The sequence below is a fragment of the Drosophila persimilis genome, unplaced genomic scaffold (genome assembly GCF_003286085.1).
Source record: "Drosophila persimilis strain 14011-0111.01,24,50 unplaced genomic scaffold, DperRS2 tig00000808-arrow-arrow-pilon, whole genome shotgun sequence".
Classification (NCBI taxonomy): domain Eukaryota; kingdom Metazoa; phylum Arthropoda; class Insecta; order Diptera; family Drosophilidae; genus Drosophila; species Drosophila persimilis.
In genome coordinates, this window is record NW_020825357.1 from 1104733 (window position 1) to 1132322 (window position 27590).

At 49.3% G+C, this 27590-nt stretch overlaps 1 protein-coding gene across 2 annotated transcripts in view; it reads right to left on the reverse strand.

Moving 5' to 3' along the window:
• Positions 1–427: 427 nt before the first annotated feature.
• Positions 428–27590, reverse strand: part of LOC6601226 (titin) — an 83113-nt gene continuing 55950 nt past the window's right edge. The window contains exons 23-41 of one of the 2 annotated variants that reach the window (XM_026993230.1): positions 26049–27180; positions 25597–25830; positions 24976–25115; positions 21313–24903; positions 20317–20982; positions 15048–19632; positions 10241–13902; positions 8728–10195; positions 8413–8454; positions 7628–7879; positions 6456–7424; positions 4695–6365; positions 4471–4612; positions 2481–3493; positions 2112–2417; positions 1795–1899; positions 1535–1729; positions 1154–1456; positions 428–1072 (exon numbers count right to left, since the gene is read on the reverse strand). In XM_026993230.1, the coding sequence (XP_026849031.1) occupies positions 879–1072; positions 1154–1456; positions 1535–1729; positions 1795–1899; positions 2112–2417; positions 2481–3493; positions 4471–4612; positions 4695–6365; positions 6456–7424; positions 7628–7879; positions 8413–8454; positions 8728–10195; positions 10241–13902; positions 15048–19632; positions 20317–20982; positions 21313–24903; positions 24976–25115; positions 25597–25830; positions 26049–27180 (20670 nt within the window). In that variant the 3' untranslated portion in view covers positions 428–878. The remainder of the gene's footprint in view (positions 1073–1153; positions 1457–1534; positions 1730–1794; positions 1900–2111; positions 2418–2480; positions 3494–4470; positions 4613–4694; positions 6366–6455; positions 7425–7627; positions 7880–8412; positions 8455–8727; positions 10196–10240; positions 13903–15047; positions 19633–20316; positions 20983–21312; positions 24904–24975; positions 25116–25596; positions 25831–26048; positions 27181–27590) is intronic. The other variant, XM_026993231.1, reaches the window with a different exon arrangement.

Sequence of the window (27590 nt, forward strand, 5' to 3'; positions counted from 1 at the left end):
TTCTATAACTTTAAGGACATACGAGTTTGTCTGTGTGTGTGTGTGTGTGTGTGCCATAAATATCCATTTTGCCACTAGTATCCGAGGGTATCCACGGGGGCAAGGGCAACAGGCGTCAGCGAGGTGGCAAAGAACCGAATACTCGCCCCCCCGCCCCGCCCCCCCCAGAAGATGATTCAACATATCCCTCGAATGTTGCACCATTTGTTCTGGGATATTTTGAATTATTTTCCGGGTGGGGGAGGGGGGGGGGGGAGGGATTCGTCGTTGGATGGTGTTTTGGGGATTAAACATTTCGGTGCCACACTCCCTGGCCTCTGCGGCCCGATGCCACCCACAAAAATGGAGTCTCGTATCTTTTGTGTGGCAGGCATTTATGTACTTTTTCTGTTTTTCGTTTGACTCTTTCGATTTTGTTTTTCTTTTTTTTGGATACGATTTATCACAGCTTACAAAAATAAAATCATAAAATCAAAAACTCTAAGGATTAGAACTCTTTATATATGTAGATCGTGTAATGGCATCCCATCGGAGCCACGCCCACACGCGGGGCGGGGAGGGGACGCACACTCGTTCATCCAGATACATTTCTTCGCTCGCACTTTCCGTTCGAGTGGAGCCCGCACTCCCCCCCCCAACTGTGTGGGCATCGCTGGCACAATGGGATCTATCGATCAATCAATCAATCAATCATTACACCAATCTGTACATCATTCATTCAAAAGTACAAAAAGCTAGTAAAATCAAAGGAAAGGGGGATCGGGGGATGGGGGGATGGGGAATTGGGGGTAGGGGGAAAATATGCTTAAACTATGACTAAAGTTTTTCATTCGTTTGTCGTTTTTTTTTTTTGTTGTTTTTCTCTCTTGATGATTGACTTATTTGAGGCTCTTCTTCTTTTTGCTGCTGCTGGGGATCTGCGCCCACAGCCTGAAGAAGTACTCGTCGCGTTGCAGGAGCCTGCCCCGGGCATACGAATGGATATCGGCGTCCATGTTGTGGTCCCTCAGCCACGACGAGGTGTTGCAAGTGCTCATCTCAGTGCGTGGCTCGTCGGGCAGGCTTTCATGACCTGCAAAACGGAGGAAAAACGGGGGAATGATCTCTTCCTCTCTTCTGCCTGGAGGGCAAATCCCCTTCTGTTGATGCCTACCTGCTGTCATGACCTTGTAGGGCTCCTCCGATTCGAGAGGTTCGCTCAGACCGATCTCGTTCTTGGCGAATATCCGTATCATGTACTCGTGGTTCTCCTGCAGATCCCGGATCTGGAACCGCTGCACACCGGCCGGCACACGACCCACCTCTATCCACATGGTCTTCTTCATGTCGCGTATGGCAATGTGGTAGCCGAGCAGTGGCGCACCACCATCTGACTCGGGTATACCCCATTCGAATATGTGAGCATTGGCGGCTAGGACACGCGCCTCCAGGGGGGCAGTCGGCGGCGACGGAACGGCTGCGGAAAGGGGATACAAGAAGGGATTTCACGTTAAAGAGGGAATCTCGAGGGAGGAGGGCTTCCTGGGAGCCTTACTGGCATGTGTCTTGAGGGATATGCTCTCGGTGACGGCCGGGGCACCCAGGCCCATCTCGTTCTCAGCCGAGACACGGAACCAGTATTCGCATTTCTCCTTCAGATTATCGATCGTGTAGTGCAGCTGATGTGCATCTAGGGTTATGACCTTCGTCCAGGTCGTCGACGTCGAAGAGCGTTTCTCCACGCAGTAACCTGTGGAGAGAGCAGGAGACAGTTTTATGCGGGCCCTTTTGTCCACAGCTCTATCCAGGGTTTACCTGTGATTTCGGAACCACCGTTGCGCGCTGGAATCTCCCAATCGAGGGTCACGCTGCGGCTCGTCACGTCTGGGGCTCGCAGATTCTGTGGAGGCGATGGCGGGGCTGCAGGCAAAACAGAAAGAACGATTAAGGTTTTCCCCCTACTTCTCAGGGCTATGGTTTTCTACCTACCCATCGTACCAGGATCGTTTTCATTAGCTGTGTTAGAAGTGGCAGCAAAGCATTAGAAGCGTTTGTGTTTTTGTTTGACGAAAAGCAAAAGCAAAAGCAATAAGCATAAGGAAAAGCTTGGGTTTTGAGCGGAAAAAACTCACTTATTTTACGACCCACGAGGATCTTTTCTGTGGTCTCGTAGGCCTCGCTGGTGCCCGCCTCGTTGCGGGCGTAGATCCTGAAGAAGTAGCCCTTCGTGCGCAGGACCTGCTCCACATGGATGTTGGTGACAGTGCCCAGGGTAACGCCCACCGAACGGTAGACGGTTTCAGTCTCTTCCCTGATCTCCACGATGTACTCGAGGATCTTGGAGCCACCATCGCTCTCGGATGGCTCCCAGGCCAGGGTAAAGGAGGTGTCGTTCATGCCCGAGACATTGGTGGGGCCGCGCGGGGGTGAGGGTTTTTCTGGGGGTAATCAAGATACAGAATTGATACACCCATATTGTAGGTGTTTGATGATCTGCTTACCAAACTTCTTGGTTATCGTCACGGTCTCCGATTCCGTGGGCTCCGACTCTCCGATGGGATTGGCGGCCACCACACGGAACATGTATTGCGAGTTCATGGACAACTTTTGGATGGCATACGAGTGAATGTCCTTGTCAAAGTCGGACACCTTCATCCAGACGTTGTTCTGGACGTCGCACTTCTCGAGCGTGTACTTTTGGATGTCCAGACCGCCATCGTCCACCGGCGGTGTCCACTCCAGGATGATCGAGTCCTTCTTCACGTCCTTGATCTCCAGGGACTGCGGCCGGCTGGGCTTGTCGATCACCTGGACCGTGCACTCGACATACGAGGAGCCCGACTCATTCGTGGCCGTCACCTTGTACTTGCCAGAGTGTTCGCGGCTCAATTTCTTCACGGAATACGTCGATGTGGTCTCCGTGGTCTCAATGGACGTCTGTTCTGTCTGCTCGACGGAGTCCTTGTGCCAGGCGACCGTGGGCCGGGGATAGCCGCGCACCGTTGCTGGAATGGTGAGAGTGCTGCCTGTGCGGAGCTTCTGCTGCAGATACTTGTCCTCCACCTCGACGACGGGCCTCTGTTGCAGCTTCAGTCTACAGGAGGTCTCCACGGAGCCCCTCTCGTTGCTAGCCACACACGTGTACGTGGCTTCAGTCTCAATTGTTGTCTTTTCGATAATATATTTGGCCACACGGTTCTCGTAGCGCAGGCTGCTCGACGACTCGAACACCTGTCCGTTCCTCTTCCACACGACCCTTGGCTCTGGAATGCCGCCAAACACGCAGGACAGCGTGACCTCCTTGTCGAGCTCCGAGCACAGGTCCTGCAGGGGTTCGCGCACACTGGGCGCCTCGGTTTCGACCTTCGGCACCAGGCGAATGGGCGGCGACAGCGGCGATGGCGGGGAGGGTCCCACCTCGTTCACGGCTATCGAACGGAACACGTATTCAGTGTCGATCTTCAGCTTCGAGATGGTGTACGTGGTATCCTTGATTTTACGTATTTCAGTCCATCTGCAAAAACACAAAAAAAAAAGCTGGAATTGGGATCTTTTTCTTTTGGAAGAAACAACAAGAAGGGCGAAAAAACCTTTCCATTATGTTTTTGCTCCAAGGACAGTGCGTGGGCCTGAGCATATAGGGGTATGTGGATGTGTGTACCATCCAGAAAGTAGCATTTCGGACACCATAAAGTACAGAATCAATATCCGAGTCAATATAGTCCCAATGAGCGCCTAGAACTGTCTACCAGTTTGCCGAATCTGATTCAGATCGGATCATTATTATAGCCAGAATGAACAAATCAATTTTGCAGTGGCTACGCCTACCCCTTCCACGCACTTACTCATTCTATCACTGTCCCTCTCTCACACACTCTTTCTGCTGCAGTGCTGCGGTCGTAGCGACTTCCCCCTCCTTTTTGCTTCGTTCACTGCCGGCCAGTGTCGGGTTCTTCTGCCTGAGAGATCGGCTTCTTTTTTTCTCTCTCTCTCTCGCTTGCACACAGCTTTGCAAGGCAATTTGTATTGCATTTTTTTTGTCTGCTTTATGTTGTTTTTGTGCTCGAGAAATAATCTGCAAAGCGATAAGCGCCTCAACAACAACAAATGGACGCTGGTCTGGTTGAAGTTTTTGCTCATTTGCTTTTGTCTTGTATTTGTTTTTGTTTCAGGAAGTTGCAAAAGGGTGCGCGGGGTGTCAGGTAGAGAAAGGAGACCGCGATGCTTGGATTTTTTCTGTCTTTTTTCAGTGGGCAGATCTCGCATGCGATAAATGTATTGAGTGTGCCAGAGCAAAGCTCTCCCATGCTATCGTTCGGGCGATGCTTTCTTTAGAAATGCAATTTTAATGGACATAGCCATTTAAAGGCTCAATAAATTGGCCAGAAACAATGGAAGATGTTCTTGGCGCAGGCTGTCATATTCGATATAATCCCACCGTCAGAAGGGGGGCCTTGTTGAGTGGCAGGGGGAGGGGGGGGTGCTACTTACTTTTCTTCCTTAACATCATGGTATTCGAGAATGTATTCAATTATTTCGGACTTTCCATCATCCTCGGGTGCCTTCCAGTACAGCGTAATGGAGTCATGCATCACCTCCAGTGGCTGCGGAGTGCCAGGTGCCGTGGGTTTGCCTGCCGAAGGAAAGGATAGGATTATTTTAATTATGATTTGGGTCTTGCCACAGTTAGTGGCAGTGGCAGCTGTTGTACTTACGCATTATAACCAAATGTAGGCTGGCCTCTGCCTCGCCCACGGGATTCACCAGCTTCACCGTGTACTCGCCCTCGTCATCGTCGACAACCTTTCGCAGGGTCAGGGTGGCACACTGTTCATCAATCGATGGAGTAACGCGCTTTGACTTGGGTATGACAACATTCCGGGTGGTCCAAACGGCCTCCGGCTGGGGGGCACCGCCCGTGTACTTGACAGTGAAGGTGGCATCCTCGTTCTCCTTCACCTTCAAGGTCTGCTCCTTGTCAGAGGTAATGACGGGCGGCAGCTTGAGCTCCTCAACGCACAGCTTTGTGCTGCTGGTGACGTTCTCGGCCACACAGCTGATCTCGCCGGCATCCTCGTCGCCGGCCTCATGGATGACCAGGCGCCGGACAGTGCCCTCGACGAATACCTCATGCTTGGGATTGGGTTTGATGGGCTTACCCTTTTTGAACCAAGTGACCTCCACATCGGGCTGCGACAGCTCCACCGTGAACTCGGCATCGGTGGTCTTCGTGGCCAAGGTGACGTCTGGCAGGCGGACGACAAAGTCCACCAGTGGCTCCTCCACTGTCAGAGTGGCCTTGGAGGTTTGCTCGCCCACTTGGATGGAATATTCGCCGGCATCCTCTGGCCTGGCCTTGACTATGCGCAGGGCCTGCTTCTTGCCGTCGATGGCCAGTTGAACGCGGTCGTTGAACACCAGCTCCTTGCCGTTTTTGAACCACTTGACCAGGGCGTCGCCCTTGCTGAGCTCCAGCTCAAAGATGGCGTTCTCTCCCTTCGTGACGGAGACATCCTCCAGGGGATGGATGATCTCGGGCGGGAGCTCGATGACCGTGAGCTCACAGGAGCACTCGTGGCCCTCGATTTTGCAGGTGTACTCGCCCTCGTCGTGGATGGTCGTGTCGCGGATGACCAGACGACGCGACTTGCCGTCCTTGATGAATTCCACATTCTTGTTTTCGATCGTGATCTTCTCGCCGTCCTTGAACCAGGTGACCTCGGTGGCCTCCGTGGTCAGTTCGACGTCCAGAATGGCCGTATCCTTTTCGGTCACCTCGTAGTCCTCGAGGACCTTGATGAAGTCGGGCTTGCGCTGAAGGACCTCCACGGTGGAGGTGGTCTCCTGCTTCTTGACCTTGCACACGTACGTGCCGGAGTCCCTCAGATTGGTGTTCCGGATGACCAGCTTGTGCGTTTTGCCGTCCTCGACGACCACTCGGTGGTCCATGCCGGAGAGCTCTTTGCCGTTGAAGAACCACTTGGTGGTGACGACGTGGGAGGTCTCGCACTCGAGCGTCAACGATTGCACCTCCTCGATGGTGATGGTTTTCTTTAATTTCTTCGTGAACGTGACCTCGTCGACCTCCACGATCACGCGGGCGCCATGCGATGTCTTGCCAATGGGATTGCTGGCAATGCACTTGTAGTCCCCGGAATCGGTCTCCGGGTTGGCATCCTTGATGATCAGCTCGATCGTTTCGCCATCGTAGATCTGCTGGATGCGTTCGCTGGGGAACAGAGGGGCGTTGTTGAACAGCCACTGGACCTCGGGCACGGGATTGCCCGAGACCTTGGCGGGCAGACGTATCTCCCCCTTTTGCGGGACATTTTGCTCCTCGAAGCGCTCCACAAACAGCGGCGGCTCTGCATTTCCACTGGTGGGTTCTACGGGATGGAAAGAAGTAGCCACAAATTAGAGAATTTTCCGCAGGGAAAGACATCCTTCTATGCTGTAAGACACGGAACAAAACCTACCTTCAATCGTCAGATTGGCAGTGGTTTCCACACTGCCCAAGGGATTGACCGCCTTTACCGTGTACTCGCCCTTTTCGGACTTCTTGGGGGTGATCAGCGTCAGGGTGTGCACATCCTTGTCGGACTTGGCGTTCTTAACGGGCTTACCGTCCTTGTACCACGTGACCTTCGGCGGGGGATTGCCCACGATGTGGGTGGACAGGACAACGCTCTCGCCCTCGCGTATGACCATGTTGCGCAGTGGCTCGAGGATCTGGGGCGCCTCCTTCTGGCTGGTGCGCACCTTGAGGGTGATGGGCAGACGTGCCTCGCCCTCGCGATTGGTGGCAATCACCTCGTAGACGCCCTCCTGCGACTTCTTCACCTTGGTGATGTGCACCACGCTGCAGTACATGTGCATGTCCGATTCGGTGACGACTCGAATGTTCTTGATCTCCTCCTCGTCGATGTCCTCCCCGTTGAAGGTCCAGACAATGTCGGGCTCTGGCACAGCCACCAAACGGCACTCGAGAATCACGTTCGTGTTCTCGTCGACATACTGCGCCTTCGGCTTCTTCGAGAAGGTGGGCGGTATGCCCTCCAGAATGTCGGCCAGTGAGGACTCACGGGACATGCTGCGGCGCGACAGGGCAGTGGCGTCTGAGCCGTGATCCGACAGTGGACTCTCGACAATCAATTCCGTGGTGCTGGACGTGAAACCGGCGGCATTCTTGGCCACGCACGTGAATTTGCCAGCGTCCTCGGGGAACACCTCGCGAATGATCAGAGTGGCGACGTTATCGTCATCGTAGAAGATCTGGAAATCCTGCGAGGGCTTGATGATGGCCGTCTCGCGGAACCAGGCGATCTGCGGCCGAGGGCTGCCCTCGACCTTGCACTCGAACTGCACCGTGTAGCCGTCGGGCGTGTGGATGGGCTGCAGTTTCTCAATGAAACGCGGGGCAACGGGCTTGTCTTCGGGTCCCGGGCCTTAACAGATTCACAAAATCACAGAAAAACAGAACAACGATCATCGGTTTGTTAGTGAAACAATAAACGAGGACAGCAACAATACTCTCACAGTGGTTTTAGTTGGATCAAAGATTGGAGAACGCAGCGGGAGAGCCTAAGCTGTCCTCCCGGTTCATGGTTCTTCAATCTTTACACAGGATTCGAAAGAAGAATCAACTTACGTTCAAAGACCGGCAGCTTGTCGATCTTCTCGTGGAGCTTGTTCTGCACATACTGTGCATACTCCTCGGGCTCCATCAGGTACTGGGCTGGCACCCAGCCCTCCTCCTCGGTGATGCTCTTCTTCACGTACCACCACTCGGAGCTGTGGCGTCCCACCACGGTGACCTTTTCACCTTCCACCAGATTGATGGCCTCATCGTTGTCGGCAATGTAGTTGCATATCGAATACATGATATTGGGATTTTCAGATTCTAAAAGGTGCGCAAAGAGTGGAACGTAAGTGGAGGGTACTTTTGGGGAAGGAGGTGTACTCAGATTCCCATAAACGAAAGAGAATATTCAAAGAAATTTCTGTTTCGCTATAGAAAATGTCTCCATAAGGGAAACGAATCATTCAAAAACTCGATGTAGAAATTTCCCATAAGCGATTAGGCACATTTATTTCGTAAAATACAAACATGGACCATACGCCACGAGTGCTTCTAGGGCTTAATGTATTTGAATTATTGAAAATATTCAAGAAAAAGATTTAATAAAATTTTTTCAAGAAAAATTGAGTGAAATTTTGTAGTAAATTTATCATTGGAGGAGTATTCTGCGAATTGCCAATGGAACAGTGATTTTTGAATTGAAACATTGGCAAAGGAACATGACCCTTGATAATGGAACATTGGTAATGAAACTTTTGTGTTGAAACCTCTTTCTTTCATTACAATTGGGACTGGGACAATGGAACAATGATAATAGAACATGGATAAAGTGAAACAGTGGCCATGGAACATACCTTCGACATTCATTTCCCTGGTGATATTCAGCGAGGCGCCATCTGTACCGAAAGAGAAAAACAATGTTAATTTTCATTCCAGCGAAAAGTTCCAGAGATTTTTTATTTTTGTTGCAACAATAAATGGGTGGGTGGGGTGTGGGGTGGTTATGCATTAGCTACTGACACACAAATACTTTTGTCGGGTAAACATTTTACCTTGCCACACGCTGTGATATCATATAAGCAGAATGTATATGTTTTTTGTTTGTTTTCAGATTGAATAAAGCATTAGATTCCTCGCTCTAGACCTCTAGAGGCGGGAGCCCGACTTACCTTCATTGTAGAGTTGTTGGATAACCTTTCGCTTCTTTTTGAATGTCAGCGAATCCTCATCGTAGGTGATGGAGTCCCGCTTGGGCTGCCGGATGCCAATCAGGAACTGTTCCTCCTCCTCGTCCTGAACGGAGTAGCTGGGCTTTGGCTGCTTCTTGGGCTTCAGCTTGAAGTCGACCTCATCCGGCGGCAGCTCTTCCACCATGTACTCTTCGGGCTCCTCGACCTCATCGATGGTGTCCTCGTCGTCGCGTATTTCTTCGATGACTTGCTCCTGGCCATCGTCGTAGTCCTGCATGATCTTAATCTTTGCCTCGTCGGCGGCCTCGTTGTAGGTCTTCTTGATGGGTTTCTTGATCTTGATCTTGCCAGACATGGAGACCTCCTCCTCCGCGTAGGAGTCGAGGGCAATATTGAACTCCTGGTCGACATCCTCCTTGGTCTTTGTGCTTCTCGCACGGAAGGTCACGTTCTCCGTTTCCCCGTACTCTGGAATGTCCACCTTCTTCCGGCGCAGCTGCTTCTTCACGGTGTAGGCCTCCTCGTCCTCTTCGGTGATTTGCAGTGGCTTCTTCTTGGCCCTGGCGCTGACGACAAACTCTTCGATGTCCTCGCCCTCCTCGTACTCCTCTTCCTGGCGTTGGATGGACAGCTCGGCGGCAGCCTCGTCCAGGGTTTGCGGCTTCGCGGGGCGTTTCTTCAGGACAGTGCCGGTCTCTTCTACGCCCTCGTTGATCGTGTGGGGCTTCTTGAACGAGAGACTGAACTCGGTTTCCTCGTGCTCCTCCACTGAGGGTTCGAAAGGCTTCTTGGGCTTGCGGCGCACTATGACGGCCTCTTCGATGATTTCCTCCTCTTCGATTTCCACGGGCCTCTCCTCGACGACGGTCTGTTGCAGCTGCAACTCATCGGCGGCCTCCTCCACGGGTTTCTGTGGCTTCTTCTTCTTCTTGAGTTGCACCGTTTGATCGGAGGTCTCTTCGGTGACGATCTTCTCCTTTGGCAGCTTGACATCCACAGAGAATTCCTCTTCCTGGATCTCCTTGGGGGCCTTGGGCTTCAGTGTGACTTCAGCAACCACTTCTTCCGGTTCGACAGGTTCGGGTTTCTTCAGTTTGATCACGGCAGCATCCACAATGTCCTCGGGGACGGGTTCCGCCTTGGGAGCCTTCTTTTTCTTCACTTGCACCTCCTCGACGATTTCTTCTTCGACAATCGGTTCGGGGATGACCTCCTCTTCGATCTTGACGGTGAGTTCTTCGGCAGCGACCTCTTCCACGGGCTTCTTGGGCTTTTTCTTGACAATCTTTGCCTCTTCCTGGACCTCTTCGACCTTTGGCTTGGGTTTTAGGGTGACCTCAGCCTCGGGTTCCTCCACGACTTCGGGTGCCTTGGGTTTTTTCTTGGGCAGACGCACCTCTTCCTCCTTGGGCGCCTCTGGTTGTACCTCTTCGATCTCTGGCTGGGTCTCCGTGATGCCAATGGTGTACTCCTTGGGTTTTTCTTCGGGTACCTCTTCAGGCTTTTCTTCTGGGACCTCCTCGATCTCCTCAACGATTTCCTGGACCAGCTCTGGCTCTGCGGGCACCTCCTCTGTGATGGTTACCTTGAGCTCGGCGGCAGCCTCTTCGACTGGAGCCGCCTTCTTGGGCTTCTTTTTGATCTTGGCCTCCTCGGAGACCTCTTCCACGGGCTTCTTGGGCTTCAGTACAAACTCTGCCTCGGGCTCTTCCACCACTTCGGGGACAACTACTGGGGTCTTCTTTTTCTTCTTCTGCAGCGTGACCTGCTCCTCGGGCAGCTCCTCGACAGTGGGGACGGGCGTCTCCTCGATTTCCTCAATCTCTTGGACGAGCTCCACTTCGGGGGCCTGCTCTTCGATGACGGTGATCTTGAGTTCGGCGGCCTCCTCTTCGGTGGGTTGTTCGGGGACGATGGTGATGCTGGAAACAGCCTCGACCTCTTCGACGGGCTTTGGCGCCGGGATCGAGACGGCCGCTTCGGGCTCCTCCTTGACCTCTGGCTTGGGCTTCTTCTTGCGAATCACCTTGACCTCTTCCTCGATGGATTCCTCCACTATTTCCCGTGGAGTCTCTTCAATGACCTTTACCTTGTGCTCTTCGTAGACTTGGGGCTCGGGTTCTTCCACAATCGGTTCGGGTACGACCTCCTCCTCCTGGGGAATCTCCTCAACAGGTTTCTCGGGTGCTTCCGTTTCCGTGACCCCGATCCTGTAGGTCTTGTCCTCCACCTTTGGAGCCACAACTTCCTTGATTTCTGTGACCACTTCCTCGACTTCTTCGATGATGGGCGCCTCCTCGGGGATTTCCTCTGTGATTTGAATCTTTAGCTCCTCCGCCGCCACTTCCTTGACCTTCTTCTTGGGCTTTTTGGTCTTGATTTGGGCCTCCTCGGTGACCTCTTCGATGGGCTTGGGCTCCTTGAGGATTATCTCTGTGGCCGGCTCATCGGCGAAGGTCACCGATTGCTTGCGTTTCTTGACCGTGAACTGTGCCTCGCCTTGAGGCTCCTCCACGGGCTTTTCTGCGGCTTCCGTTTCGGAAATGCGTACCGTGAATTCTTGTGGTTTTTCCTCCACGATTATTTCCTGCTTTTCCACAATTTCCGGTTTGATTTCTTCGGGCACTTCTTCGGGAACCTCGGGGGCTGCCTCCGTTTCCACAACCTTGATCTCCAGTTCAGCGGCTGCCTCTTCAGGTTTCTTTGGCTTTTTGGTTTTCTTCTGTTTGATTTCGGTTTCCACATGGATTTCCTCCGTTTTCTTGGGTTCTGTCAGCACAAATTCGGCCTCCACTGCCTCGGGCTTGGGTTTGGGCTTCCGCTTGAAGACGGCCTCGGCTGGAGCTTCCTCCTCGGGCTGTTCTTCGATGGCAGTGACCTTTTCAGCCTCCGTTTCCTTGACGCTGATTTCATATGAATCGAAGGACTCGATAACCTGTTCCTCGGACTTCTCCTCCTCTACCTTGGGAGCTTCTTCGATCACTTCCACGGGCTTTTCCTCGACGGGGGCCTCAGTTTCTGTGACACTGAATTCGTATTCCTTGGGTTTCTTGGTCTTTTTCTTTTCTTGGGGTTTCTCCTCCACCACGACTTCCTCCTCTTCGACTGGTTGTATCTTTTCTTCTTCTACGACCACAATCTCTTCTTCCTTCACCTCTTTCTTGGGTTTCTTCTTGGACTTTTCCTTGACGGTTACCTCCTGGGGCAGGGGTTCCTCGGGTGTGGGTTCCGTAAGCTTCAGTTCAACCTCAAACTGCTCTGCTTCCTCGACGGGTTTCTCCACGGGAATTGTGACCTCTGCGGTGACCTCTTCAACCTCTGGTTCCTCGACCTGGGGCTCTTGGAGCGTCACCTCGTACTCTTCGGGCTGCTGTGGCTTTGGCTTCTTGCGGCGCGTCACAACCTTTTCTTCGATGACTTCTTCGGTGGTCTCGTGGCGCTCATCGAAGTCGATGACTCGCACCTTGTGCTCCTTGGGGGCCTCTTCGGGCTCCAGGACTGTCGTCGTGATCTTGTACTCCACGGGTATGTCCTCGGGGACTTCTTCGGGCTGCGGTGCCTCCTCCTTAACCTCCACTTGGGCGACCGGGGCCTCTTTGGGTTTCTTTTGCTTGACCTTCACCTCCTTGGGCTTTTCTTCTTCAATGGGAACCTCTTCGGGTGCCTCTTCCTGCTTCAGAGAGACCTCGAACTCCTGTGGGACTTCCTCGGAGACCTCCTCCTCCTTTGGTTGGATCTTCTTGGCCTTAGGTTTCTTTGGTTTCTTCGCTTCCTCTTGGGGAGTCTCTGGGATCTCCTCCGCTTTGGGTTCCTCGACCTTTGCCTGGACGATGGCTGCCTCCACGGGTGCCTCAGCCTCAGGGACCTTTGGCACTGGTTTCAGTTTGATTTGAGAGTCTGTTTCCTCTGGAGCTTCGCTTTCGGGAATGCGGAACTTCACCTCCTGTTCGGGTACCTCTTCCTCTTCCTTGGGCACGCCCGGGACAATCTCTGAGATGATTGTCTCCGGCTCTGGCTTCGACTTGTCCTTGGGCTTGTACTTGGTTTTCGTGGGCTTCTTCTGTTTCTCAGGCTTCTCCGGATGCTCAATGGGCTCCAGTTCCTCGGGCACGTACTCCGAAGGCTCAAAGTCCACGGGCTCGAAGGGCGGCACCACAAAGTGTCCTTCCTTGGGCTCCTTGGGCTGTTCCTCGACCACAACGACTTCCTTGGGCTTTCGCTGGAGCTCCACTTCCTCTTCGACCTCCTGGGGCTTCTGTGGGATCTTCTTGAGGGTGACATTCTCTGGCTGTTCCTCCTCCTTGGGCTTTTTCTTGCCCTTTCCGAGCTTTATTTTCACTTCTTCTTGCTTCTCCTCGGGCTTGGGAGTCTTTTCGGGCTTCTGGTAGGGCTTCTGCTCCTCGGGCTCCTCCTCGCTGCTGACATACTTCTCGTACTTCTCGAGCTCGACCTTCTCCAGGTCGTCCTTGATCTTTTTGATCTTCTTGGTCTTTGGTTTCTTGAACTTGAGGGCCTCTTCGGCCTCGTCGATGTTGCGCGAAAGCTCTCCATTGTCCTTCGTGGCGCCAATCTCGGTCAGCTTGGGTATCAATGGAGCCGGAGGATACTCGACCATGACCATGCGGGCCTTGAGCCGGAATTTGGGCAGCTGTACGGACTGCTCTTCGGTGGGTTTCTCCTTGCGTTTTCCTGGCTTCAGTTTGACCTGTTTCGGGACCTCTGCCGCCTCCACAATCTGCACTTTGGTGGGCTTCTGATCCTTTCGCTCGATTTTCATGGGCTCGAGATTGGCGAATTCCGGTTTCAGTTTCTTGGGCAGATCGAAATCGATCTTTTCGTACTTTTCGAGCTCCGTTTTCTCGATTTCCTGCTCCAGTAACTTGCGGATGATCTCATCGTGATCATCGGTTTTCTTTTTGATGATCTTCTTCTTTTTGGCCTTGGGCTTGCTGACATCCTCGGGCTGGTCCTCGGCAACGGGCTGCTCCTCCTCTTCCTCCACCTCCTCGATGATGGGCTGCGATTCCTCGATCTCTGCGATCTCATCGATGACTCGTATCTCGTGGATCTTCTCGGGCTGTTCCTCCTCCTCGACGATGGGCTCCTCGTGAATGATGCTGATTTGATAGTCCTTGTGTACCTCTGTCGCTTCACCTGTGTGGAAGATGCATCAACAGCTAAGTAAATTGTGATCTTAAGGGGCGCAAAAAGGATAAACCAGGATCCAGGATCCAGGATCCATTGGGGTTGGGTACCGTGCATTGCTTTTGCCAAAAAGCAAGCAAAAATCGTTGAAACTTTGGACAGAAGACATAATTTTTTGAAAGGCTATATTTACAGATACAGATAGAGATATGTATATATATTTACAGAAGGATTGAACATATTTTGTACAAAGGATTTAGGGATGTGTTAGCTGAAAGATGAAGGTTACGCATACATATATTCTACAAAGGATTTTGGGATATTTTGTAGGTGCAAGATGGATATTTTGTACAGAGGATTAGCTGAAAGATGGCGTTATGGTGGTGTTAAGTGGATCGTAAGAAACGGGTTAGAATGTAGGAACACACATGCGAAAAGGGTATTAATATTCGGGTTATTGTGTTGGAGGTTGGGGGCTTGGAAAAGGCTTTCCAGTGGAACGAACTGAAAAGGAGATTCAGAAGATCGTCAGCGACTAGGAAAGAATAGAAATTTAGAGAATTGTTGTGGGGTAGAGGGAAGACGCAACACGCGGTGTGGTATTCAACGAAAGGAACAAAAAAAACATAGGCGGACAGGCGCGAAAAGACAAAAGTCACAAAAGGAGCAAAAACGGAGCAATAGACACAGAAAAAAGGGAGCAAAAAGAGCAGCAAAAGACAGGGAAAAAGATAACAGAGATAACGGAGCGTAAAAGGAGTAAGAGACATAGAAAAAGAGCAGCAAAAGAAGTGGGCGAAAAACAGGAGAGTAAAAGAGCATTAAAAAAAATTTTACATTGAAAAAATGGAGCGTAAAAGGAGCGAAAAATATATAGAAAAAAGAGGAGTAAAAGTCAAGGAAAAAGAGGAGCAAAAAACGGAGCAATAGACATAGACAAAACGGAGAAACAGACACGGAAAGAATAAGGAAAAGGAAAAGAGTAAAACACGCAGAAGTGAACGGAGCAAAAATATGCTTTTGCTGCTGCTTGGCGGCGTCGGCGTGGGGTGGGATATTTTTTTCTTTTTTTTTTTCTCTTGGACTTGTTTTTTTTTTTTTTTTCTTTTTTTTTGTAGGTGTGTGTGGGGGGCGCTTCTCCAAAGCGAACTTACTTGTTGTTGTTTCTGTTTCAGGGCTTTCTTTGTGTGTTTCTGGTTTTGTTTTCTGTTTATGTTTAACTGTTTTCTGTGCTGTTGTTGTTGTTGTTGCTGTGGGTGCCTCTTCTTGCGGTGTAATTTGTGCAGTGGCTGTGTCCTCTTGTGCATGTATCGGTGTGCTTGTTGTTGTTGTTGTTGTGCTCTCTTCCTCATCGTCCTTGGGTATCTCTACAGTCGTCACGTATGTCTGCTCAGTGGGTTCGTCTGTCTCTGTCTTGGGTTTCTTCTGGGTCTTTGGTTTCTTTGTCTGGGGTTTGGTTGATTCGGGGCCTACCTCTACTGGCTGGGAATCCTCTTCCTCGGGAAGAACCTTTTCCTCCTCGGGAAGAGGAAGAGCCTCTTCTTTTTCTACCTCTTTTGGTGTCTCCTCTTCTATCAACTTCTTCACATAATCATCTAGCTCCTCCTTCTTTACCTTCTTGACGGTTTTCTTGGACTTTGGCTTGGGTTTCGGTACCTCTTCTTCGGGCTGTTCTTCCACGGGAACAACGACTGCCTCTGGCTGTGGCTCCTCATCCACAATGACCATCACGGAATCATTATCCTCGCTTTCGATGGTGGTTATCTTGAACGTGGTATCCTCCTTGGGTCCCTTTTTCTTCAGGACTCTCTTGGTGGTCTTTTCCTGAATGGGTTTACCCTCTTCCGTGACGATCTCCTGGATTTGAACCTCCTCCGGCTGGACCTCAACAATCTTTACCGGCAGAAGAGGCTCTTCTTCGGGAGCTTCTACCTCGAGGATCTTCACCTGGGCCAGTTCTTCGGGCACAGGCGAGGCTTCCTTCGTCGTTTGCTTGGCTTTCGGTTTCTTGTCCTTCTTTGGTTTGCCCTCGGGGGCTTCCTCAACCACATCGATGGGCTTTTCCGTGGGCTTGTCCCTGACAGTCGGTTCAAAGTCGAATTTCTCATACTTCTCCAACTCCGTCTTGGGCGTCTCCATGTCGATGAGCTTTTGTATGTAGTCGTGGATGTCGTCCTTCTTGACTTTCTTGGTTTTCTTCTTGGGTTCCTTGGGTTTCTCATCCTCTTTGGTGGGGGCCTCGGGCTCGTATTCCACAATTGTGATTTCCGCTTCCGGCTGATCATCCCTCAAGACTTCTATGATCTCGATTTGACCCTCGCCATCGGGTCGCTTGATCTTGCGCTTGGTGGTGACCTCCTTGTGGGTCTCCCCGGCGGCATCTGTGGTCTCCTTGACCTGCGTTTCGCTTTCGATGACCTCGATGGTGAAGGGCTTTTCTTCCTGGGGTTCTGCGGAGCTTTCCTTGATGGAAATTTGATAGGAATCGAGAGGAGTTTCTTCGGTGGTTTCTTGTGGCTTTTTGGATGGCTTTTTCTTTTGGGGTTTGTCTGTTGAAGCGGTTTCCTCCTTGACGGAAATGCTGAATATTTTATCGTCAGGTTTTTCAACATCGGATTCGATTTCTCTAACTTCCAGAGGCTCCTCCGGGAGTTCTTCTTCCTTTGGTGCTTCCTCAGAAACGATGACCTTTGCCTTTGGTTTCTTTTTCTTTTCAGGTTTCGGCGTTTCTTCCGTTTGATCGATCTCATGTTCGGGTTCTTCTACGATCGGCATCGAAACCTCCACAGTAAAGACCTCTTCTGGCTGAGGAGTATCCTCCGGCACGCTTTCCACGACAGAGATTTTCTCTGGTTCTGGTTTTTCCTCTTCAACAGCTGCCGGCTTCTCCTTCTTGGCCTTCTTTTTGGGCTTTTCTGGCGTTGGCTCCGATGGCGTTTCTTCTGCGACAGCCACAACAGCCTCCGGTTCGATAGGCTTTGGAGTTTCCTCCTCAATCACGGCCTTGATGAAGTCCTCGACATCATCCTTTTTGATCTTTTTCGTACGTTTCTGCTTGACCACAGGCTCGACATCTACCGTCTCCTCCGAGGGAGTTGTCGTGGTGACTGTGATCTCAGATTCATTTGTGTCTGCATCCGTGACCTCGACAATATCATGAACTACCTCCTGGGGACCCTTTTTCTGCTTGATTTTCTTTGTTTTGACGACCTTTTCCCTGACTTGACCCTCTTCGTCGGGCACCTGTTGAATCTCGACCGTTTCCTCGAGCACTACGATTTCAAAAGACTTTTCTTCGGGCTTTTCCGGCGAAAATTCTCTCACAGTGATCTTTAGTTTTGGCTCCTCCTTGGCCTCCTCTACCGTTGGTTGTTCTTCCTCGGGAATGGGGGTTTCTTCTTCGGATTCTTGGGGTTTTTCGGTGGGTTTTTCCTCATGAACCTTGACCTTTTTGGCGGGTTTCTTTTTCATTTTCACCGGCTCATCCAAGTCGATCTTTTCGTACTTTTCCAACTCTGTTTTTGGTATATCCTGCTCGATGAGTTTTTGAATATAATCGTGGAGATCGTCCTTGGGGACCTTCTTTGTTTTCCTGACCTTTTTGGGTGCCTCTTCCTGGGGAATGTCCTCCTTCAGAGGCTCCACCTCTTCGGTGTGCACTATGACCTCGTACTCGGGTGTGTCCCCCTCCGTCATGGTCTCCACAATTTCGATGATCTCCTCCTTGGGACCCACCTGCTTCTTGATCTTTCGCTTCGTGACCGTCTGCTTGGTGGTTTCCCCCTTGTCGTCTGTGATCTGCTGCTCCACGGCCTCCGTTTCGAGTTCTTGGATCTGGAAGGATGGTTCCTCCAAGGGCGCAGGTTCCTCCGACTCAACGACGATGGTTGTATGTTCGGGGAAGACTTCTTCGGGGATATGCTCATCGGATATGGCCTTGACCAAATATTCTGGCGATTCCTCTTGTGAGGGTTGCTTTTGAGTCTTGGGTTTCGAAGGTTTCTTGGTCTTTGGTTTGGGCTTATCGTCTGTGGCAGTCTCCTCTGTAACACCGACAGTGTAGGCAGGGGTTTCATCGGGCTTTTCAATGACGATTTCCATAGTTTCCACAAATATCTCCTCTGGTACTTGAGGTTCCTTCGAGTCCGCCTCTTCTTCTGTTTCTGTGACTGTATATTTCTTGGGAGATTTCTTTGCTTTTTTGGGTTTCTCCTCTATAATCTCTTCTGCCTCACTTTCCACGATTTCAATGGGTGCCTGTTCCACGAATTCCTCAATAACGTTGATGACATATTCCTCGATTTCATCTTTTTTCAATTGTTTCGGCTTCTTGAGGATCTTCTTTACGGGCTTGGGCTCTTCCTCGGTGATTTCCACCTCATCGGCGTTCACTTCAGTGACTGTCACCTCCGCAATGGGCTGATCCTCGCTGGTGGTTTCTGTGATCTCAAAGACCTTCTCCTGGGAACCCTTGCGGCGCAGAACCTTTCGCTTTTTGATGGTCACCTCCTTGATGGTGCCCTCTTCATCGGGCTGCTCGACGACCTCCACAGTTTGTTCGATTTCCTCCAAAGGAACAGCGGGGATCTCCTCCTTTTTGTCCTTTTTCTTCTTTTGGGGCTTTTCCTTCTTTGTCGGTATCGGTTTTTCCTCGGGACTCTCCAGGGGTTTCACGGCCTCCAAGAATTCATCGGCAACGTTGACCAAATATTTCGTAGAATCCTCTGTCTTCTGTGGCAGCTCCTGCACGTCCTCTGGGAAGATCTCCAACTCTTCCGGTTCCTCCACTTCTGGTTCGATTTCCTCGACATTGAATTCATGGATTGTCACAGGCAAACCATCCACCACGTCCACAGTTGTCTTGTGATGTGTCTTCACCTTCTTCTTGGGCTTCTTGGGCTTGTCATCCATCTCTGTTGGCTCGTACTGTTCCAGCTCCGTTTTCGTGATCTCCTGTTCGATCAGCTCTTGGATGTACTTGTCCAGATCGTCCTTGACGGGTTTCTTTTTCTTGATCTTCTGAACAATCTTCAGGGGTTGCTCCTCCGCGACGTCCTTCGGTGCGGCCTCCTCCGAGGGCACTTCAGTCGTTGTGAATTCTATGATGGCCTCGGGATTGTTCTCCTGGTACGTTTCTGTGATCTCAATGATGTACTCCTTGGGGCCATCCTTCTTCTTGAGTTTCTTTGTGGTCTTCACCTGCTTGACCTCCTCTCCCTTTTCGTTGACAATGTCTTCGATGACGGTTTCGGGGGCCAACTCCTCAATGCGGATTGTCTGCTGCTCCACGGGTTTCTTTGAAGGTTTCTTTGGCTTTGGAGTTTTTGGTTTTTGTTCGGGAATTTCCTCGGGAACATCGGATTCGACTTCCTCCTCCTCAAACCTCTGTGGTTCCACAAATTCTTCCAGGACGTTGATGATGTAGCTTTGAACTTCTTCTGGTTTCAGTTTCTTGGGTTTCTTGATGGGTTTCTTCTCCTTGATCTCGGGAACAACTTCCTCCGGCTTTTCTTCCTCTATAATCTCCACTATAGTCACCTCCGCCAAAGGTTCATCATTCGTTTTGGTTTCGGTAATCTCGAAGATCTGTTCCTTGGGTCCCTGTTTCCTGACGATCTTTTTCTTTTTCGTTTCCACCTTCTTTTCGGTGCCATCCTCTTCGGTTACCTTAACGATTTCCACGGATTCGGAGATGTCTTCAATCACTGGTTGTACCTTTTCAACGTCCTCGGGAAGTTCCTCAAACTTATAGGGCTCGACGTATTCTTCCAGAACATTGATGATGTAGTTTTTGACCTCTTCGGGCTTCAGTTTCTTGGGTTTTTTGATGGGCTTCGTTTCTTTGATCTCGGGAACGGCTTCCTTGGGTTTTTCTTCCTCGGTTATTTCGATGATGGTTACCTCCGCCAGAGGCTCATCGTTCGTTTTGGTTTCTGTGATCTCGAAGATCTGTTCCTTGGGTCCCTGTTTCCTGGAGACCTTCTTTTTCTTCACTTCCACCTTCTTTTCGGTGCCATCTTCTTCGGTGACCTTAGTGATCTCCACTGTTTCCGAAAGATCCTCAATGATGGGTTCCTCAAACTTGTAGGGTTCCACAAATTCTTCAAGGACATTGATCACATAATCCTTTACTTCTTCGGGCTTAAGTTTCTTCGGCTTCTTGATGGGTTTTTTCTCCTTGATCTCCGGACCTTCTTCCTTGGGGGTCTCTTCTTCGGTAATCTCCACAATGGAAACTTCAGCCAGAGGTTCATCATTCGTTATGGTTTCGGTGATCTCGAAGACCTGTTCATTGGGTCCCTGTTTCCTTGAAACCTTCTTCTTCCGGACCTCCACCTTCTTTGGAACACCATCCTCTTCAGTGACTTCTGTAATCTGCACAGTTTCGGGAAGTTCTTCAATAATGGGTTGTTCTTGTATCACCTCTTCAAACTTGTAGGGCTCTACAAATTCTTCCAGAACATTGATCACATAATTCTTGACATCTTCCGGTTTCAGTTTCTTGGGTTTCTTGATGGGTTTCTTCTCCTTGATCTCGGGAACAACTTCCTCCGGCTTTTCTTCCTCTATAATCTCGACTATAGTCACTTCAGCCAGAGGTTCATCATTCGTTTTGGTTTCGGTGATCTCGAAGATCTGTTCCTTGGGTCCCTGTTTCCTGGCGATCTTCTTCTTCTTCGTTTCCACCTTCTTTTCGGTGCCATCCTCTTCGGTTACCTTAACGATTTCCACGGATTCGGAGATGTCTTCAATCACTGGTTGTACCTTTTCAACGTCCTCGGGGAGTTCTTCAAACTTATAGGGCTCGACGTATTCTTCCAGAACATTGATGATGTAGTTTTTGACATCTTCGGGCTTCAGTTTCTTGGGTTTTTTGATGGGTTTCGTTTCTTTGATCTCGGGAACAGATTCCTTGGGCTTTTCTTCCTCGGTTACTTCGATGATGGTTACCTCTGCCAGAGGCTCATCGTTCGTTTTGGTTTCTGTGATCTCGAAGATCTGTTCCTTGGGTCCCTGTTTCCTGGAGACCTTCTTTTTCTTCACTTCCACCTTCTTTTCGGTGCCATCCTCTTCGGTGACCTTAGTGATCTCCACTGTTTCCGAAAGGTCCTCAATGACGGGTTCCTCAAACTTGTAGGGTTGCACCAATTCCTCAAGAACATTAACAACATAATTCTTGACTTCTTCGGGTTTCAGCTTCTTCGGTTTCTTGATGGGTTTTTTCTCCGTGATCTCTGGAACATCCTCCTTGGGTTCCTCCTCTGTAATCTCCACTATGGAAACCTCCGCCAGAGGTTCATCATTCGTTATGGTTTCGGTGATCTCAAATATCTGTTCTTTGGGTCCCTGTTTCCGTGAAACCTTCTTCTTTCGCACTTCAACCTTTTGTGGAACACCGTCCTCTTCGGTGACACGGACTTCCACCACTTCAGAAATGTCTTGAATGACGGGTTCTGGCTTTTCCTCTTCCAGCACCTTGATTTTCGCTGATTTCTTGGGCTTGGACTTGGGCTTCTCTTCAACGACCTTTACTTGCTGATCCGTGGGAGTTTCCTCGACATCTTCGTGATCGCTTTCCTCTACCACTTCAACGGGTTTGAGATCTTCATGATCGATCTCAAACTCTTGAATGATAACCTCATAGACTGTTGTGGGCACACCATCCACCACCTGAGTGGTTTTCTTGTGTTGTTTCTTGATTTTCTTGGGTTTCTTCACCTCCGATGTCGTGGACTCCGATACACGAACTTCGAATTCTTCCAGTTCTGGCTTCGGAATATCCTCTTCGATCAGTTCTTGGATAAAGTTGTCCAAACTTTCGGTCTTGGGCTTCTTTTTCTTGACGATCTTTATCTTGTGCTCCTCCTGGGGTTGTTCCTCCGTGACTGGTGTGATTTCTGTGGTTTGTATTACGACTTCTGCCTCGGGTTTGTTCTCTTCATAGGTTTCAATCACTTCAATGAGGTATTCCTTGGGTCCAGCCTTCTTTTTGAGCTTACGTTTGGTGATCACACGTTCCACTGTCTGTCCCTCCTCATTGACTGTTTCTTCGATGATTGTTTCGGGTGCTAGTTCTTCCACCCGAATTGTAAATTCAGATATGGGCTCTGTAGGGGCCTCTTCCTTTGGTTTCTTGGCGGGTTTCTTGATTTTCTTGGGTGTTGAGTCCCTAACTTCCACAGAATATGATTCGGCTTGGGGTGCTTCCTCTGATTCAGTTACAGATACAGTATCTTCTGTGATGGTTAATGTCTCTGGGGTTCTTTCAGGTTCCGTTTCTGTTATTTTCACCTTTTTCTGCTTTTCAGATTTCTTTTTCTTATCCTTGGGAAGGCTTCGAACTTCTTCTGGTTTCTCCTCTTCTGGGGAAACCTCTTGCAGGGCTTCCTCTTCAACAACAGTCGTGATAAAGGAGGTAATGTCCTCTTCTGGCGATTTCTCGCGCTCTGGAACCGGTGTATAATCTTCGGATATCTCCGCAATCAGCTCTGTAGGCGCCTCTTCCACAACCTTGACGATGTATTCCTTTAGTTTTTCCTTCTTCACCTTTTTCACTGTTTTCTTGGGTGCCTCCGGTTTATCTTCCTCAGGAGCATCCGTCGTATCTTCTGTTGTTTCTGTGGTTATCACGATGACCTTCGCCTCTTCGGGGATATCCTCGGGAGCCTCGGTTTCAATGATTTCAATCTCGTACACTTTGGAACCTTTCCTGGTCTTGACCTTTCGCTTTTTAGTGATTTTCTCTTCCTGGATGTCGAGTTCTTCAATGACTAGTGGCACAGTGTCCACTACCTCCTCGAGGACAACTATGGGTAGGGTTTCCTGTAGATCAGCAATTATTTCATCCAATTCCGGGACGATTTCCTCTTCTGGCTCTTCGATCTCCTCCTGTGGAGCCCGCTCCGAATCGATCTTCTTGATCAAGAACTCATCGTAGACCGGAATTATCTCCGTTTCAAGGGTTTCCTCTTCCTTGATGATTTTCTTGGCCTTGGGCTTCTTGGCCTTTGGCTTTTCCTTGGGCTCGTGTTCCGTGACTCCGATCTGAAGCGTTTCACCCTCTGGGAAGACGGGTTCCTGAGGCTTTGGTTTCTGTTTCTTGGCCTTCTTTGGCTTGCCATCCACATCGATTTTCTCGTATTTCTCTAACTCTGTCAAGGGAATCTCTGCGTTGATCAATTGCTGAATGTAGGCATCGAGTTCATCCTTTGTCATTTTCTTGGTTTTCTTCTTGGGCTTTTCTCTTGAAGGAATAACCTTCTCCTCCTCCTTTGCTTCGCTAGAGGTTATTGTTACTTCATAGAGCGGCTCTTCACCTTCAGAAGGCAAAGTTTCAACGATTTCAAGGATCTCTGTTTCATTACCCTTTTCATGGAGGATTCTGCGCTTCTTGGGTTGCTCCTCAGAAGGAGCCTCAGGCTGTAGTTCCGTGAGTTTTACCTCAAAGAAGTCTTCTGTACGAGTTTCATAGAACTTTTGTTCAGGTTCTTCCTTTATTTCGGCCACAAATTGCTCAAGTTCCTCTTGGTTCATGCGTTTGACCTTCTTTTTGAGTGTTTTCTTGGGTTTTCTATCAACCTGATCTGTTTCCGAACTTGTGATGGTAATTTCATAGATCTTTTCATCAGTATCTTTTGGTGAAACTTCCACTATTTCAATGGTGTTTTCCTCAAGATCAGTTTTCACCTTAATCTTGCGCTTTTTCTTGGGTTCTTTGATGGGTTTCCTCGGCGATTCCGCTGTTTCCTCGGGAGTGACTTCTGGCTGTAGTTCCACAACTTCATATTTGAAGAATGGCTTAAGTTTCACTTCTTCCTGGACATCCTCTGGTCGTTCGCCTTGACGGTAGCGCAGCTTTAGATCATCCTCGGGAGTTTCTTCAACGTCCTTCGGCTTTCCTGGAGTGATTTTGTGCTGAATTGTATCGGGTGACGGTGTAACCTTCTTCTTTCGCTTGTGCTTGGGTTTGTCGAGTGTTTCAGTGTCTTCAACGATAGATGTATCCGATTCTCCAGGTTGTTCCGAAGTTCTTTCGAAATCTGTCAGCTCCAAGGGCTCAAAGTGGATTGTGTCCTGTGGTTTCTCGGACTTTTTGGACTTCTTTTTCTTTGGAGCCTCCTCTTCGACCACATTTTGGGGTTTCTCTTCGATATCCTCTTCTTTGCCTTCGATTTTGACGGGTTTCAAGTGAACCTCTTCCAAGGTTTCGACATTCTGTGGAATCTTGCCCTTGCCAAGTTTTAGCTTTCGAATTTCCTCAGGAGTTTCCTCCGTTTTCTTCTTTCCACGCTTGTACTTGGGCTTGGGTTGCTCCTCATCCGAAGGTTGGCTCTCCTCAGAGTCAAAGGTCTCGAGATCGGGCTGCTCTAGCTCTGCCTTTGAGGGCTTGCGGTGTTTGAACTTCTTGGGACGCAGCCGCAGGACCTCTTCGGCCTCTTCGACATTGCGAGAGAGTTCTCCACTCTCCCGATGGGTATCCAACTCTGTCAGGACATACGGGAAGCAGTACGGAGAGTACGGTATGAACCGTATCCAACTCTTGAGTTTCTTGTTCTTGAAGGAAGCTTCGGCCTTCTTCTTTTTCTCCACCTCCGGGCGTTGCTTGGGCGTTTTCAGCTTCAGCATTTGTGGGAATTCGGCCACCGAGGTGATTTCCAACATTTTGGGTCGTTTAAATTCCATTTTCTCGATTTTCATGGGAGTCAGCTTCATTGGTTGGGGTTGCTTGAAGGACGAATCACGACGAGCCCTTTGCGGGAGCTCCATTTCCGTGCGCTGATATCCCTGAATGACTGTCTTGGGTATCTCCTGATGGATGAGGAACTGTATGTACTCATCCAATTCATCCCGTTTCGATTTAACGACCTTCTTTTTCTTGGGCTTGTCTTTCTTCTCACCAGTAGCAGTAGGACTCTCCTCAACCTTACCCTCTTCTATGACCACTAATTTCTTTGGTTTGCGTTTCTTAACCCCTGTCTTTTCCCCAGGACCCTCCTCTGTCAGTGTCGTCTCCCCTGTAGGACCCTCCTCTGTCAGTGTCTCCCCAGTAGGAGACTCCTCCTGCTCCTGTTCCTCCTCAACAATTGTCTCCCCCTCAATGGGAGCCTTGGTAGATGGTTTCTTTTTCTGTTTCTGTTTCTGTTTGGGTTCCTTCTTGTCGTCTCCTGCACTTACAACATCTTCGGGTTCTGTGATAGTGTACTCTTTGTTGTTCTGTTGGTCTGTTTTCGAGAAAGAATTATGTGTGTTTTTTTGTGTTAGAGCTAGACTAATGTTTTGTACACTCTTATATTTGCATTTTATATAATGCTTTAAAACACCTTCAAACTTTGTGTGGAACAAAGTTAAGTGTTTGGAAACATACCATACGCTTGCAAAAAAAAAAATTACTTTGTGTGTGGGTTAGAGATTTCATTTCAATTGAAAATGTACGCAATTTCGTTTTTGGTTTCAGAATTTTTGGATGTCACGTACAGAAAAGTGCAGTGTTAGTAAATATTTTGTGAGAATTTATGAAGTGTTTTCTCATGTTTGCATGTCTTTATGTTTTGTATAATGTTACGAGTGTGATTCTTTTGCTAAATACTGAAAGACTGAATGACTGAAGGACGTTTGTTCTTTGTTCTTTGAGACGCGGCTTGTGGTATAGTATATGGAGTACATGTTGTACATAGTATAGTTTGTTTATAAAGTAAAAATCACCTGTTGGCTCGCTGACTTCAACAATTTCAAGGTGTGGTGTTGATTGTGGTGTTGTAGTGTCTTCTGGAATGGGTTCGGTATCACTGAGTACCTCCTCAACAACGATGCCTTGCTCCTCCTGAGAGATTCGTTTCTGTTCGGTTTCTATTGTGGTCTCTCCATCTTCGTTTTGTACAGATTTGAATGTCGTTATGTATTCGGTTGTTGTGTTTTCGGGCTTTGCTTGTTTCTCCACTGTTTCGTTGTGTTTTGTTTTGTGTGTGGGGTTTTTTTTTCGTGTGGAATGTTTAAAGAAAATATGTTATTTACAGATCTAGATATCAGGAACTATAAGAATACTTTAAGTTGAATAAAATGTTGAAAAAAACTAAGAAATTTATGCGTATACTTCAATTTGTGTTGTAGAATGAATGTAGAATGGATAGTGTAGATAGTGTTTTTTGTGTTCTTACCCTTGGGTTTTTTGTGTGGCTTTTGTTTGTGTTTGTTGGTGGGTGAAACCTTTTCATCGTCGCATTTACTAATATCGATTATATCGGCGATATCAGAGAGATTTTCATCGCTTACAACCCGTATCAAGGAATAGGGCTCTTTGCCCTCTTCCTCGATTGTTTGTATCTGGAAATATTCCAGATCCTCTTCCTCTGGTCCCTGTTTCTTGAAGGTACGCGTCTTCGTCGTCTTCTTCTTTGGCTTCTTATTGCTGTCCAGCTCCTCGGTGAATGTTGTCTCCTCCGGCAACTCTTCAATCGGTATGGGGGCGAAATCATCAGCAGGCACAACCTCCACTTGAACTGTTGTCAGGGGTTCCTTGTCGTCTTCGACGACTGTCTGAACCGTTGTCACTTCGTCGAGTTTATCGTCGAGGTTCTTTTTGAAAGCCCTGGACTTGACTGTCTTCTTCTTTTTGGTACCATCTGGAGAAGTGTATTCCAGCTCTGCCACTTGTTCCGGCAGCTCCAAGGACTTATTGTCTTCCGGTTTCGATTCGGTTAGAGGCTGTTCTGTCACTGATATCGAATAGATGGGCTCTGCATCATCTTGTTCAATGATATCAATTTGAGTAACCTCTTCCATCTTGTCACTCGTCGGCTTTTTAATCACACGTTTCTTTGTTTTCACAATCTTTGGCGCACCTTCTTCGTCTACTGTTTCCGACTCCAGGACCTCATCGGGTAGTACCACTACCTCAGAGATCTTTTCCTCTGGCAGTTCAGGGAAGGGCAATTCAAAGTTCTCTACTGTCACCTTTGTCTTTGGCTCCTTTTCGTATTCCTCGACAGTTTGAATCTTAGTTACCTCCATGTTGGAGCCTTTGATCTTTTTGATAATTCGTGTCTTGACAACAGTCTTTGTGGGAGTACCATCTTCCTTCTCTGAAAGAATAACAGACTTTCTCTCAGGCAACTCGACCACAGTCTCCTCATCTTCAGGCTTTTGCACAATAACTCTCTTCTTAAGCTTCACTTTGCCACCAAATGGAGTCTTCAGATCAGTTTCTTCCACCGTGACTGTTGTCTCTGGCTTCTTGTTATCCTCTTCGACGGTTTCGATCTTGGTGACCTCTTGCTTATCACCCTTGACCTTCTTAATTACGCGAGTGCGTATCTTCTTCGTCTTGGGTTTGCCGTCTTCAGAGAAAGATTCCACCACGCGAACCTCTTCTGGAAGCTCTTCCACCTCATCGGGTTTCTCCTCTTCGTAAGGAACCTCCTCGACGGTGACGGTAGTCTCCGAAGGCTTGTCATCCTCCTCGACGGTTTCGATCTTTGTGACTTCTTGCTTGTCTCCCTTGACCTTCTTGATAACGCGAGTACGGATCTTCTTCTTCTTGGTCTTGCCATCTTCGGAAATGGTTTCCACCACACGAACCTCCTCTGGAAGCTCCTGGATCTCCTCGGGTTTCTCTTCTTCGTACGGGACCTCTTCGACGGTGACTGTAGTCTCCGAAGGCTTATCATCCTCCTCGACGGTTTCGATCTTGGTGACTTCTT